The sequence below is a fragment of the Pseudophryne corroboree genome, chromosome 1 (genome assembly GCF_028390025.1).
Source record: "Pseudophryne corroboree isolate aPseCor3 chromosome 1, aPseCor3.hap2, whole genome shotgun sequence".
Taxonomy (NCBI): domain Eukaryota; kingdom Metazoa; phylum Chordata; class Amphibia; order Anura; family Myobatrachidae; genus Pseudophryne; species Pseudophryne corroboree.
Genome location: NC_086444.1, coordinates 451,271,080 through 451,283,454, shown reverse-complemented (window position 1 = coordinate 451,283,454; position 12,375 = coordinate 451,271,080). Strand labels below are relative to the sequence as shown.

General features: G+C 45.8%; 1 protein-coding gene across 1 annotated transcript in view; it reads left to right on the top strand.

Annotated features, from left to right (window-relative positions):
- The window catches only part of PABPN1 (poly(A) binding protein nuclear 1), a 65,481-nt gene extending 53,419 nt beyond the window's left edge, over nt 1–12,062 (top strand). The window contains exons 5-7 of the mRNA XM_063913612.1: nt 3,926–4,013; nt 11,118–11,266; nt 11,361–12,062. Of these exons, the coding sequence (XP_063769682.1) occupies nt 3,926–4,013; nt 11,118–11,266; nt 11,361–11,400 (277 nt within the window). The 3' untranslated portion in view covers nt 11,401–12,062. The remainder of the gene's footprint in view (nt 1–3,925; nt 4,014–11,117; nt 11,267–11,360) is intronic.
- The last annotated feature ends 313 nt before the right edge of the window (nt 12,063–12,375 follow it).

Below are 12,375 nucleotides of genomic sequence, written 5' to 3'. Positions count from 1 at the left end.
ATCGGTTCATCAGTGCATTCGCCTTCTGGGGAAGATGGTTGCCTCTTATGAGGCTCTGCAGTACGGAAGATTTCATGCACTGTCTGTCCAACTGGATCTCCTGGACAAATGGTCGGGATCTCATCTTCATATGCACCAGAGGATACGTCTGTCTCCGAAAGCCAGAATCTCGCGCCTCTGGTGGCTGCAAACCTCTCACCTACTAGAGGGCTGCAGGTTTGGGATTCAGAATTGGATCCTCCTAACCACAGATGCAAGTCTCAGAGGTTGGGGAGCAGTCACCCAAGGGGAAAACTTCCAGGGAAGGTGGTCAAGTCTGGAATCCATCATTCCAATGAATATTCTGGTACTAAGAGTTGTGTACAATTGTCTTCTACGAGCGGCACATCTTCTGAAAGATCAGGCCATTCAGGTTCAGTCGGACAATGTAATGACTGTGGCCTACATAAACCAACAGGGTGGAACGAAGAGCAGAGCTGCAATGTCCGGTAACCAGAATCATCCTCTGGGCGTAAAGACACACGGTGGCGCTGTCAGCAATCTTCATTCCGGGAGTGGACAACTGGGAAGCGGACTTCCTCAGCAGACACTATCTCCATCCGGGGGAGTGGGGCCTCCACCTAGAGGTGTTTGCAGAAGTGACAAGTCTTTGGGGCGTACGTCAAATAGACATGATGGCCTCACGCCTCAACAAGAAGCTTTGACGGTACTGTTCCAGGTTAAGGGATCCACAAGCTGTGGCAGTGGACGCCCTGGTACCTCTGTGGGTGTTCAAGTCGGTGTATGTGTTCCCTCCACTTCCACTAATCCCAAGGATTCTCAAACTAATCAAAAGAATAAGTTCAGATGATCCTCATTGCTCCGCACTGGTCAAGAAGGGCTTGGTACGCGGATCTTCTGGAGTTACTGCTGTAAGATCTGAGGCCTCTTCCTCTTCGAGAGGACCTTCTGCAACGGGCCGTTCGCTTATCAAGACTAACCACGGCTATGTTTGACGGAATGGAGGTTGAACGCCAGATCTTAGCTCGCAAGGGCATTCCGAACAAGGTTATTCCTACCCTGATACAGGCTAGGAAAGGAGTAACGTCAAGACCTTACCATCGCAATTGGAAAATGTGTCTTGGTGTGCATCCAAGAAGTTTCCTAGGGGGAGTTTCAACTTTGACGGTTTCTCCTCCTCCTGCAAGAAGGAGTGGATGTGGCCCTGCGTCTGGGCTCCATAAAATCCAGATTTCGGCCTTGTCCATTTTCTTACAGAAACAGTTGGCTGCACTCCCTGAGGTCCAGACTTTCTTGACAGGGGTTCTGCACATCCAACCTCCCTTTGTGCCTCCTACGGCACCTTGGGATCTCAATGTGGTGCTGCAGTTCCTGCAATCGGATTTGTTCGAGCCTTTACAGGAGTTTGAGGTCAAGTTTCTTACTTGGAAGGCTGTCGCACTATTGGCATCTGCTAGACGTGTTTCAGAATTGGGGACATTGTCCTGCAAGAGCCCCTATTTGATTTTTCATGAAGATAGAGCTGAGCTCAGGACACGTCAGCACTTTCTTCCGAAGGTTGTCTGCTTTTCATATGAACCAACCTATTGTGGTGCCAGTGGCTACTGACTCCTCAATCACCTCAGTCCTTGGATGTTGTGAGGGCTTTGAAGATTTATGTGAAGAGAACTTCTTGTCACAAAGTCGGACGCTCTGTTTGTCCTTTATGATCCCAACAAGGTTGAGTGGCCTGCTTCTAAGCAGACTATTTCTTGCTGGATCGGGTGTACTATCCAGCATGCTTATTCAACGGCAGGCTTGCCGTGTCCAAAATCTGTTAAGGCCCATTCTACTCGTAAAGTGGGTTCTTCCTAGGCGGCTGCCCGGGGTGTCTCGGCTTTACAACTTTGCCGAGCTGCAACTTGGTCAGGGTCGAACACGTTTGCTAAGTTCTACAAGTTCGATACTTTGGCCTCTGAGGACCTAAAGTTTGGTCAATTGGTACTGCAGGAGCCCCTGCACTCTCCCTCCCAAACTGGGAGCTTTTGTATATCCCCATGGTACTAATGTGGACCCCAGCATCCTCTAGGACGTAAGAGAAAATAGGATTTTAATTACTTACCGGTAAATCCTTTCCTCGTAGTCCATAGAGGATGCTGGGCGCCCGTCCAGCGCTTCGTTTTCCTGCAGTTGTTACTTGGTCCAGTACTGTTGTTCAGCCATTGCTGACTTGTTTCAAGCTGGTTGGCTTGGGTTTCTGTTGTGTGAGCTGGTATGAATCTCACCACTATCTGTGTATTTCCTTCTCTCAAAGTATGTCCGTCTCCTCGGTAGTCTGGTAGGAGGGGCATAGAGGGAGGAGCCAGCCCACACTATTAAACACTTAAAGTGCCCATGGCTCCCAAGGGATCAGTCTATACCCCATGGTACAAATGTGGACCCCAGCATCCTCTACAGACTATGAGAAGGATTTACCGGTAGGCAATTAAAATCCTATTTTATCTCGCTAGAATGTGATGGCCACTTTATTAATGGTTGAGGTACAGCCTCAAGTGTCTTTGCTTTGTGGATTTGTGCAATTGTAATGATGGCAGCCATTTAAGCTGGGTACACACTAGAAAGATAAATTGAGCGACAAACAATGCATCTGTAGTGCATCGGTAGGTATGTATGTCTTTCACAGACCTATCTGGTTGACACCGCAGCACAGCCGATTATATAGGCATGTCTTGCTGTATATGACAATGACGTCACATTGTACTTACAAATGTGGCGGTAGCTGGAACAGTCTGCGTAATGTGTATCAAGCATTAAATTGCAGTGCAGTCAACTTTCATTGCAGGTTTCTACGTTCTACTCAATCTTCCCTCAAGTAATTCAGAATTGCAAGTGCTCTTGTACCTAAGCAGCAGTGCATCAGAATTCTTTCCCCTGCATGTGGTCGCATTGCTCTAATTGCTGCCCTTTTTGGACTGATATTTGGAATCTGATTATCCCGTTAACTGATGTGCTTTTTGTCTGCCATGTCCTACCTCTTGTGGTGTGACTAGGATATGTGGTATTTATAAAATAAAGTATGCCTATTGTCGTCAAGCTTTTTCCAAGATGTGGCCTCTGGACAATATGCTTCCAAGGCCACCCCTTATTCACTTAAAACTCCCATCTGTACATTCCAACTTTTTTTTTTTTTTTTTTTTTTTTTTTACAACAATCCTGAATCTCTTCCTATAGGTCCCCTACCCTAGCCTTTCCTACTCGTCTGTTGGATGAAGTTACCCTTTTTATTTCTTGGTCCTACGGGGGGGATTAAATTGTTTTGGGCATCTAATTTTCCAGTCTAAACAGGAATGTTTAGATGCCCAAAATTGTCACTGTTCAATTGTTTGGGCACACATACTTATCACATGTTGCGCCCAAACAAGGTTTATCTGCGTAAAATGGCTTCACCTATCTAAAGTCCTGCTTTGGGTGTCCAAAATCCTGTTTCCATGCCCAAAGTGCCGACTGAGCGCACATTTCTTCTCACGCCTCAGAAGGCTGCAAGAAGAAATGTCATCCCTGCAGCTACTGGGCGTCTAAAAGGTGCAATACTTGAATTGCTGTTTTGCGCTCACTAGTGGTAGCCACAGGTAAACCATTAAATCGGCCCTATATTGCAGACAGCCACCACTTTTGTATGCCATTGATGTGATCCTTTAAAGTCCACATTATATAGCAGTGTTACTGAAAGGTGGCTTTATGTATAATGTGATTGTAAAGTAGGAGTATATAGTATGTTAGGTGATCTCCGAGGCTACTTTAGTTTATGCAGCAGTGTTTTGGAAATTAGATCTTGCACGGTGAAGTTTTCATTTGCTTTGCAGTTATAGATGCTTGGAGTATTACAGCCTTGTAAGACATTTAGGAACCAGGGATTCCCTCATTCTGAAATTTTTTCTTTCTGCAGGTTTGCCTACATTGAATTTTCAGATAAAGAATCAGTCCGGACATCAATGGCGCTAGATGAGTCTTTGTTTAGAGGTCGACAGATAAAAGTAAGCATTTGCCAATCTATGTAACATTAAGGGCGGTAGTAAATTCTTTCCATTCCCTTGCACACCCGTTCTGTTTCTGCTGACGGGTGTGGTATCATAATTTCAGCTCGCTACCCCAAGGGTAGCAAGGTGCCCAACCCTTTACGCTGCTAAGCCTCATTACTATGGGATGCAATATGTGTGATAACGAGGATCTCTTTAGAAAGGAGATTGGGCATGATATATCATTTGAATGCTGCCCTAAGAATACCTTTCCTTGCCACAGATATTGCTCAAGAATTGGTCTTTAAAGCTACTGTATATTTTTATTTTCTAGTTTACAGGATAACTATTTCTTTTTCATCCACTAGGGGTCACTGGAGTACTCTTGGGATATGGACGGCTTTAGCAAGAACAGGGCACTGAATATTTAAATTTAGAACTCTCCTCCCCTCCATATCCCAGAGTACCTCAGTGTTTTTTCTGTGCTCACAGCACTAACAAGGCTTGTGTGGGGCTCTCACACTCTTTGAATATTTTTCATTTTATTTTTATTTTTACAACTTAAGACACATCCCTTCTCAGTTTCTACTAAAAACATGGGTCCAGGATAGTGCCGCTGCACGGAGCAGCGCATGGCGTGTCGGTCCTCACAAAGAGCACCCTCACGGCCACACGCAGCCCACTGCCTGCTGCTACAGCTGGACGGAGCTTACAGAAAGAAGCCCCGTCGCAGCCCTCCCTACAGGAGCCAAGGTATGCTGGGTGGGACGGGGCGGTCAGCGCGCACTGCCGCCCCGCTGTGTGGGGTCCGTGTTCATCACCGCCGCCCGCACCCGCAGCTAATACCAGCCGCCCGCCCCAGCCGCTCCGTCCGTGCTGTACAGACTTCAAAGCCAGCCGCTACGAGGGGGAGAACCACCGCAGCACAGCGCTGTCACCAGCGCCGCCGGAAGCCGCTACGCGCCGCTCCAGCCGCCGAACTCCGTTCACACGGCCGCTCTCCTCATACGCGTCCCCCGCCTCCCTGCATGACACCAAGGTCAGATACAGGAGGCTTCCCGGCAACCGCTCCCCGCTGAGACACAGCGCTGGAGGGGGGGGGGGGGGGGGGGGGAGGGGGAGGAGTCTGATCACAGCGCTGCTGCAAGAGCGAATAGGCTGCATGACAGGCTGCCAGATTTCATAGGTTATATTAATAGACTATTAAGCCTATATTGTACTGCAGTCAGGTACAGGTTATAAAGGCATGTATTGTACCCTGTACTGTGATTCTAACTGTAAGCATGGCATGAGGCCATTTTAACCATGCTTCCTGTTTCTTCCAGTTTGTGATTCCAGAACGTTCCTGTCCTACATCACTACTCCACCGGAGGTGCAGGGGTGTTGGTGGGAATTTTGGTTCAGGTTTCATATAGGCTGGCCACGTGACCTGCACTTCGGCTATATATATATATATATATATATATATATCTATATATATATATATATATATATATATATATATATATATATATATATATATATATATATATATATATATATATATATATATATATATATATATATATATATATATATATATATATATATATATATATGTATGTTTCATAGGCGGATCGGCACTCGCCTATTCAGTAATATGGTGCTCCGGTGCCCTCTGGAAATCCATAATAGAAAAACAGCTTTGTCCCATACAGCGGCACTCGGAGACTGGTTCAGAAAGTGCAATAAAGTGCTTTTAATGCGTCATAATACCAATTTGCAGTCCAACGTTTCGGGGTGACAACCACCCCTTTGTCAAGGTGAGCAAACGAAAACTTTTCGTTTGCTCACCTTGACAAAGGGGTGGTTGTCACCCCGAAACGTTGGACTGCAAATTGGTATTATGACGCATTAAAAGCACTTTATTGCACTTTCTGAACCAGTCTCCGAGTGCCGCTGTATGGGACAAAGCTGTTTATATATATATATATATATATATATATATATATATATATATATATATATATATATATATTTACACACCTTAAGTAACAGTTTACCGAGTCGTGCAAGTGTCTATCTTTGTCTGTTGTATTGTCTGTCTGCATAATGAGTAAGGCACCAGCAAAGACTAAAAAAGCTTCACTGCAATGTCTGTACATGAATCTACCATGTTTTGTAGGTTTCCACTCCGGAAGCCGGTTTCATTCCCGGATACTCCATGGTCTATGTTCAATTGTAGATGGCTGGGTTGAGATCAGAATTGGCCGCCACTCGACACAAGCGGCAAGATCGGAGTCTCTGGTGAGACCGCCAGAACTAACAGAGGCGTCTCGGCCTTTGCAAAGGTCCAAGTTCACTTTGGGTACAAGGGATAAATTTAATTTGTCTTATAATTTACCGGTTTCTGCTATGTTGCAGTCTGAAGATTCTATGCCAGCCCTCACGGCGCTAAATAAGGGTGAGGAGGGCAGATTGGAACAGCAGTCAGTGCAGCTTTTGACAGCACAAGCATTGATAATCTCATCATGTCAGTGCGTCAGTCTCTGAACGGAGACTACGGAGCCTCTGACATATAATAAAGTCGTATTTACTAAACGACAGATCTCCAGTATGTTTCGGAATCTCTTAACATGTTAGTTTAAACAGGAAAACCGGATAACCGGTTCTATACCATCGCCCATTTAAGTCTAGTTACCCGTTTCACAGTCAGTGACATCTACATGGGAGAATCCGCCATTGGTGGATTCGTCTGTCAAAACTTATAAAGACCCTTCAGACCGTAAAATAGAAGGGCATTTGGGTACCTAAGGCACTAATGGTATTGATAACAGAACTCAAGTCTGCCCTACATGACGATAATCTGAGACGCTACTCAGTATCTATGTACAACTTCTCCTGCCGGCTGTCAGCTCACTACTCGCTTTTCATCGTAGTTACAGCGGGACGAGCACTCTGGCTGCGTTCTTGGCAAGCGGAGTCAGGTCAACAGAATACGGTGGCGAGAAGTTGTTGGTCCTAAATTGGACAAATGGATTTCTGAGGCCATTTCCTACCATTGCCTCCAACGGTACCTAGATGGAAATACTCTAGGCCGACGTTCAAATCCTTTAGACCGCAGCGTGGTTTCCAACAATCCAACACCAGTCGTCAGTACGCTAAGGTCACCGACAAGCCAGTGGCATGACGGGCTCCCAGCCCATCTCCGATTTCCAATTGTGGGAGCACGCCTTCAGACGTTCCATTTGGAGGGGTTCCAGATATCCACAGATAGGTGGATCTGCAAGTTCGTGTTAAAAGGAAGTATAGGTGTCTCCCGCCACAGCGGTTTTTCAAGACCAGACTTCCTCTGTCGGACGACAAGAGGGCGGGTCGGCAAATTGCCATTCAGTCTCTGCTGGATTCAGCAGTTTTGATTCCGGTCCCTGTACACCAACAAGGTCAGGGTTATTGTTCGTCTTTGTGGGGGAACAAAGCCGGATGGCTCCGTCAGGCCAATATTGCACTTAAAGGACAATCACTACGTCACTTACTACAGATTAAAGATGGGATTTCTGCGGTCAGTAATTGCAGGTTTAGAGCCACAGGAATTCATGATTGCGCTAGATCTCAAGGATGCGTACTTACACCTTCCGATTTGGCCACCTCATCAGAGGTTCTTGCGCTTTGCGATACGGCAGACCCATTACCAGTTTCAGGCTCTACAGTTGGCCTCTCGTCGGCGCCTCGGGTATTCACCAAAGTGATGTCTGTGATAATAGCTCATCTCAGATCTCTGGGAGTGATAATAGTTCCGTACTTGGACGATCTGCTCATCAAAGCTCCGTCTCAACAGATGCTCCGCCAATGTGCGTTGCTAACGTACAATGTACTAGTTCAGCACGGTTGGATTGTCAACTTCAAGAAATCACATATAATTCCGTCTCAACGCCTTCAATTCCTAGGTATGATTCTCGATACAGTAAATCAAAGAATTTACCTACCAGAACAAAGTACAGATTATTCGTCATCTGGTACAATTAGTGCTCAAGCCACGCACAGTCTCGGTACATTTGTACATTCGCCTCTTAGGCACAATGGTGGCGGCTTTCGAAGCGCGTCAGTTCGGAAGATTTCGCTCACGTCCTTTTCGAATGGATGTGCTCGCACAGTGGTCGGGCTCGCATCTGCAGATTCACCACAGGGTGAGGTTGTCGCCACGGGCCAGGGTATCTCTACTCTGGTGGCTCAAAGTACACAATCTAACCGCAGTGAAACGGTTCGGCGCCTGGAATTTAATAATTCTAACGACGGACGCGAGTCTCAGAGGTTGGGGAGCTGTAGTTCAAAATTGTCAGCTCCAGGGTCTCTGGGTGGATCACGAAAGATTGTCTATAACTGTCCTGAAACTCCGGACAATTTACGATGCGTTACGACAAGCAGTGCACATGCTTCGGTCTCAGCCTGTCCAGGTGCAGTCAGACAACGCGACGGCGGTCGCGTACATCAACGAATACGGAGGAACGAGAAGCCGCATGGCAATGCGGGAAGTAGCTCGAATCCTCAATTGGGCCGAGCATCACCAAGTGATATTGTCGGCAGTGTTCATTCTGGGACTGGACAACTGGGAGGCGGATTATCTCAGCCGTCGGGATTTTCAGCCGGGAGAATGGGCATTAAATCCAGGAGTGTTTCACATGTTGGTCCAGAGATGGGGTTGCCCTCAAGTGGACCTGATGGCATCTCGCCACAATCACCAAACGCCCCAGTATGTGTCCCGAACGAGAGATCCAAAGGCAGTGTGGCGGTGGATGCTCTCACAATCGCGTGGCCGTACAGCCTCGTGTATCTGTTTCCACCGTTGCCGCTGCTCCCTCTGTTGCTAAAACGGATCAAGAGAGTCCGCCAGTGTCATACTAGTGGCGCCTTATTGGCCTCGGAGAGCTTGGTTCTCGGATCTCCGCGGACTACTCGCAGACGATCCTTGGCCGCTCCCACGACGTCTGGACCTGTTACACAGGGTCCGTTCCTTTACCCCAATTTAGCGCGGCAGCGTCTAACGGGGTGGCTGTTGAGACCGCCCTCAGAAGAGAGGACATTCCAGAATCGGTTATACCAACCATGTTACGAGCTAGGAAGCCAGTGACGGCAGCTCATTATTACACAATTTGGCGTGCTTATATAGGTTGGTGTGAAGCTCGGAAGTTTCAGACTTCATCTTTCAGTTATACCGTTTTTTGTTATTTCTACAGACTGGGTTAGATGGAGGTCTGCGTTTATGTACACTTAAGGTGCAGGTATCTGATTTGTCAAATTACTTTCAAAGTCGATTGGCTCTATTGCCGTCGGTATACACTTTATTCTACAAGGTGTCCTCAGCGTACAGCCTCCATTCATTCCACCTACAGCGCCATGGGACTTGAATCTGGTTTTAGATTTCTTACAGTCTTCATATTTTGAACCCTGACAGCAAGTGGATATAAAGTTTCTCACTTGGAAAACAATTTTTCTTCTAGCCTTAGCTTCGGCAAGGTGTGTTTCAGATTTGGGTGCCTTGTCATGCAAGCCACCGTATTTGGTGTTTCATGATGACGGAGCGGAACTTGCTTTCTTACCAAAGGTAGTGTCATCATTTCACATTACTCAACCAATAGTAGTTCCTGTGTTAACAGGACATTCTGGAACTCTGGATGTGGTATGCTCATTACGCGTTTATGTATCCCGAACGTCTACAGTTCGTAGACGGATACGTTGTTTGTTCTCTAAGATGCTGCCAAGATGGGTTGGCCAGCGTCTAAGCAGACCTTATCCAGATGGATAAAACTGACTATACGTCAGGCTTACCTTCATGCTAGGTTACAGCCGCCTACATCAGTAACCGCTCATGCCACACGTTCTGTGGGTACGTCATGGGCAGCTGGTCGTGGAGCTTCCACGACGCAGCTTTGCCGTGCGGCTACATGGTCATCAGTGCACACTTTTGTGCGCTTTTTCGAGTTTGATACGTTTGCGGCATCAGCTTCTAGCTTTGGCCGCCTAGTGTTACAGGTGCCAAACAGCTCTCCCGCCCACGGGGGAAACTTTGGTACGTCCCAAGAGTACTCCAGTGACCCCTAGTGGATGAAAAAGAAAATAGGATTTTGGTACTTACCAGGTAAATCCTTTTCTTTGAATCCATAGGGGGCACTGGACGCCCACCCAGAGCAGTTTTACCTGGTTTGTGGTAAGTTCAGGGGATCTTATGGTAACGCATTCTCACCGACTGGTTCACAGTTTCAGGTTCTATCTGTTATGGTGCCAACTGTTTAGTTGTCAGTAACGTTCTGTGTCAACTTTATTGTTGTCCGTTATGTTATATGTAATTCTCCATTGTCAACCTCTCTATCGCTCCTGTTCGGCTCAGTAAAAAACACTGAGGTACTCTGGGATATGGAGGAGAGTTCTAAATTTAAATATTCAGTGCCCTGTTCTTGCTAAAGCCGTCCATATCCCAAGAGTACTCCAGTGCCCCCTATGGATTCAAAGAAAAGGATTTACCTGGTAAGTACCAAAATCCTATTTTCCAGCGACTTTAGCTAGTTGGAATAGTAAAACCATTGTTTTCAGTATTTCTCAATATATCCTACTACAGCTGGCACTAAACCAACCAAGGTGTGATGACCTCGCACTTCAATAACTTGTGCTGTGTTCTAATGGCAAAGCATAGGAGGTGTGGCTAGGTTTCACAGGTCTAGATATCACTCTGCAGTCACATAATGCCAGACATGATTATGAACTTGCATGGCTACAGGGTAACACAATGGTAGCCTATAGTTCCTTGTTCTAGGAAGAATTAAGCAGAGAATTGTAGGTATGTCAATGTTCTCTAGTCATGATTACCTGCGGTGAGGACCATGTATTGGGAGGGATGTTGTGGGTATGATGTGTGACATGAGCTGTGATTGGTCACATTGCTTTATGTTCATTCTGGGTTTCCTTGGTAGCCTAGAGGGGGTATGGTCACACTAGTGAATATTAGCCTTCTATTAGTGTTCATGGCAACTTTACACATGAGTACTCATGGTTTACCACAGTGGTCCACAAATTGATTTGCATGTGGTTAATATCTGACTTAAGAACACTATCATGGTATTTAGGATAGAAATGTGTTGCTTTTCATAGGTGGTTCCCAAAAGGACCAACAGACCTGGTATAAGCACAACAGACAGAGGCTTTCCACGAGCAAGATACAGGGCGAGGGCATCTTCCTATAGTTCCCGTTCACGGTTCTACAGCGGTTTTCCTTCCAGACCAAGAGGACGCGTGTACAGGTCTGGGGCTAATCTGTGCAGGAAATAATGGTGGTCCTAACTGGGCGTGGGGTTTTTATCAAGTTTCTGCTTACACTATGCTTGTTTCTTTCAGGGGTCGGGCTCGAGTGACGTCATGGTATACTCCTTACTAAAAATATAACTTTAGGAAGACCTGAGAGGCAAAAACACAAAAAAATGAAAAAAGAAGACTGGAATTTTAAGTTTATTAAAATGAGGTCCCCTGTGGGCCATCCTTTTCTCGTGTGCTCCCATGTACATCCTCCAAACACTGTCTCAAGATTGGTGTGGTAGGCCAGGCTCCTGATGCTTAATGTATGTTGGAAAAGATAGGTTTGCTGTCCTAATTTTCAGTGTGCGTGTATGAGTTGCCCCTGGTTTCCTCAGGAGTGTTTGTTACATGTGGGGTATTACCTGACTATCAAAGAATGTATATTGATTGGTTCCCAGCCTAGCGTTTTCAGCTGTGGGGAGGGTGGGTCATGTCTGCTAAACATCCTGCTGTTTCCTTTTTTTTTTGCGTGTTTTTATCTTTGCAGGTTTCTTTCTATGGGAGAAGCTTGTTTCCTGGAGAGACTCCAGCTGCCCCTCACAACAGCCTTTTCTTTATTTTTATTCTAGCTCAGATTCCTGCATACTGTTGGAAGAGACGAGCTGGGCATCTTTTGTGTTTTAGACTTATATTTTTTTTTATTTTTTTTTGGTTAATTTTTTATTTTATTTTTTTTAGATGAATTTTTTTTATAGTGGCAGGCAGGGAAAAGGAGAAAAAATAAAAAAAAATTGGTAAAATGAATATTTTGTTTATTTGAGTCTTGTGTAACTTATCTAAAGCAGTGACACTTCTGTCTACCCTTATTTTGGGACCCCAAGAGACCTGAAGTCTGGAACGCTAAACTTGGAATTTTCCATTCATAGAACGAGAATAAACCTTTTTAAATCTATTTCAAACCTCCCATGACAGAACTTTCCATGTTCAAGACATTGCTGTGTGACATGAAGCTGGTGTTTACTAATTTCTGCTGTTAGATATCTAACATAGGTGCTGGTGCAGCTTTCTCTATTCTGCCTGTGGCATGCTGGGGAAGTGTATGAAGAGACTAACGTCT